The 621-nt window shown below is 65.7% G+C and overlaps 1 protein-coding gene across 1 annotated transcript in view; it reads right to left on the reverse strand.

The window, feature by feature from the left end:
- Positions 1-621, reverse strand: part of SRPX2 (sushi-repeat containing protein, X-linked 2) — a gene marked incomplete at its 5' end in the record, with an annotated part of 3,456 nt that overhangs the window by 1,269 nt on the left and 1,566 nt on the right. The window contains 4 exon segments of the mRNA XM_010154498.1: positions 21-142; positions 222-325; positions 328-348; positions 491-618. Of these exon segments, the coding sequence (XP_010152800.1) occupies positions 21-142; positions 222-325; positions 328-348; positions 491-618 (375 nt within the window).

Consider the following 621-nt stretch of genomic DNA (forward strand, 5'->3'; position numbering starts at 1 on the left):
GCACCTGGCTTCACCCCTACCTGAGCTCCTCGATGATGCCAAGGGACAGCTGGTGCTCCCGGATGCGTCCCACCTCATGAGGGGGCTGCCCCACCAGCTCCACGGTGGTGACGTGACGCAGGTCCAGCCCGCAGGCAGCTTGCTGTGGGGAGGGCAGGCGGTGAGAGGGTGCTGGGGGTGGAGGTGGGAAGGGGGAGAGGGCAGCAGAAGGGTCTCCTCACCTGCAACATGGAGATCTGCATCTTGTAGTAGCGGTTAGAGGGGTCGGGGGCTGAGATGACGAGGAGGCGGCGTTTCTCATGGAACTGATCCAGCAGGCTAGCTTCACGGCTGTATTGATCTGCATGGCTGGGGCGAGAGGCGAGCACGTGGGGAGGTGCTCTTCTGCCCCTCATTACCCCTTCCCCACCCCTTTGCCCTGCCAGGCAGCATCCGCCCCAAGCGCCGGGCATTGCTGCGGGCAGGTCCTTCCCCGCCCCACACCACTTACGTGCACAGAGGGGCTGGAAGCCCGTCCACTGCTGGGTGGACTGGCAGACCCGCAGGGAGCTGCCCTGGCGCTCGTAGCCCCCCTCGCACAGGTACTCGCAGGTGGCACCATAGTTGTTGCCGTCGGAGGGG

This window comes from Eurypyga helias, unplaced genomic scaffold, assembly GCF_000690775.1.
Source record: "Eurypyga helias isolate BGI_N326 unplaced genomic scaffold, ASM69077v1 scaffold21686, whole genome shotgun sequence".
NCBI classification, from domain to species: domain Eukaryota; kingdom Metazoa; phylum Chordata; class Aves; order Eurypygiformes; family Eurypygidae; genus Eurypyga; species Eurypyga helias.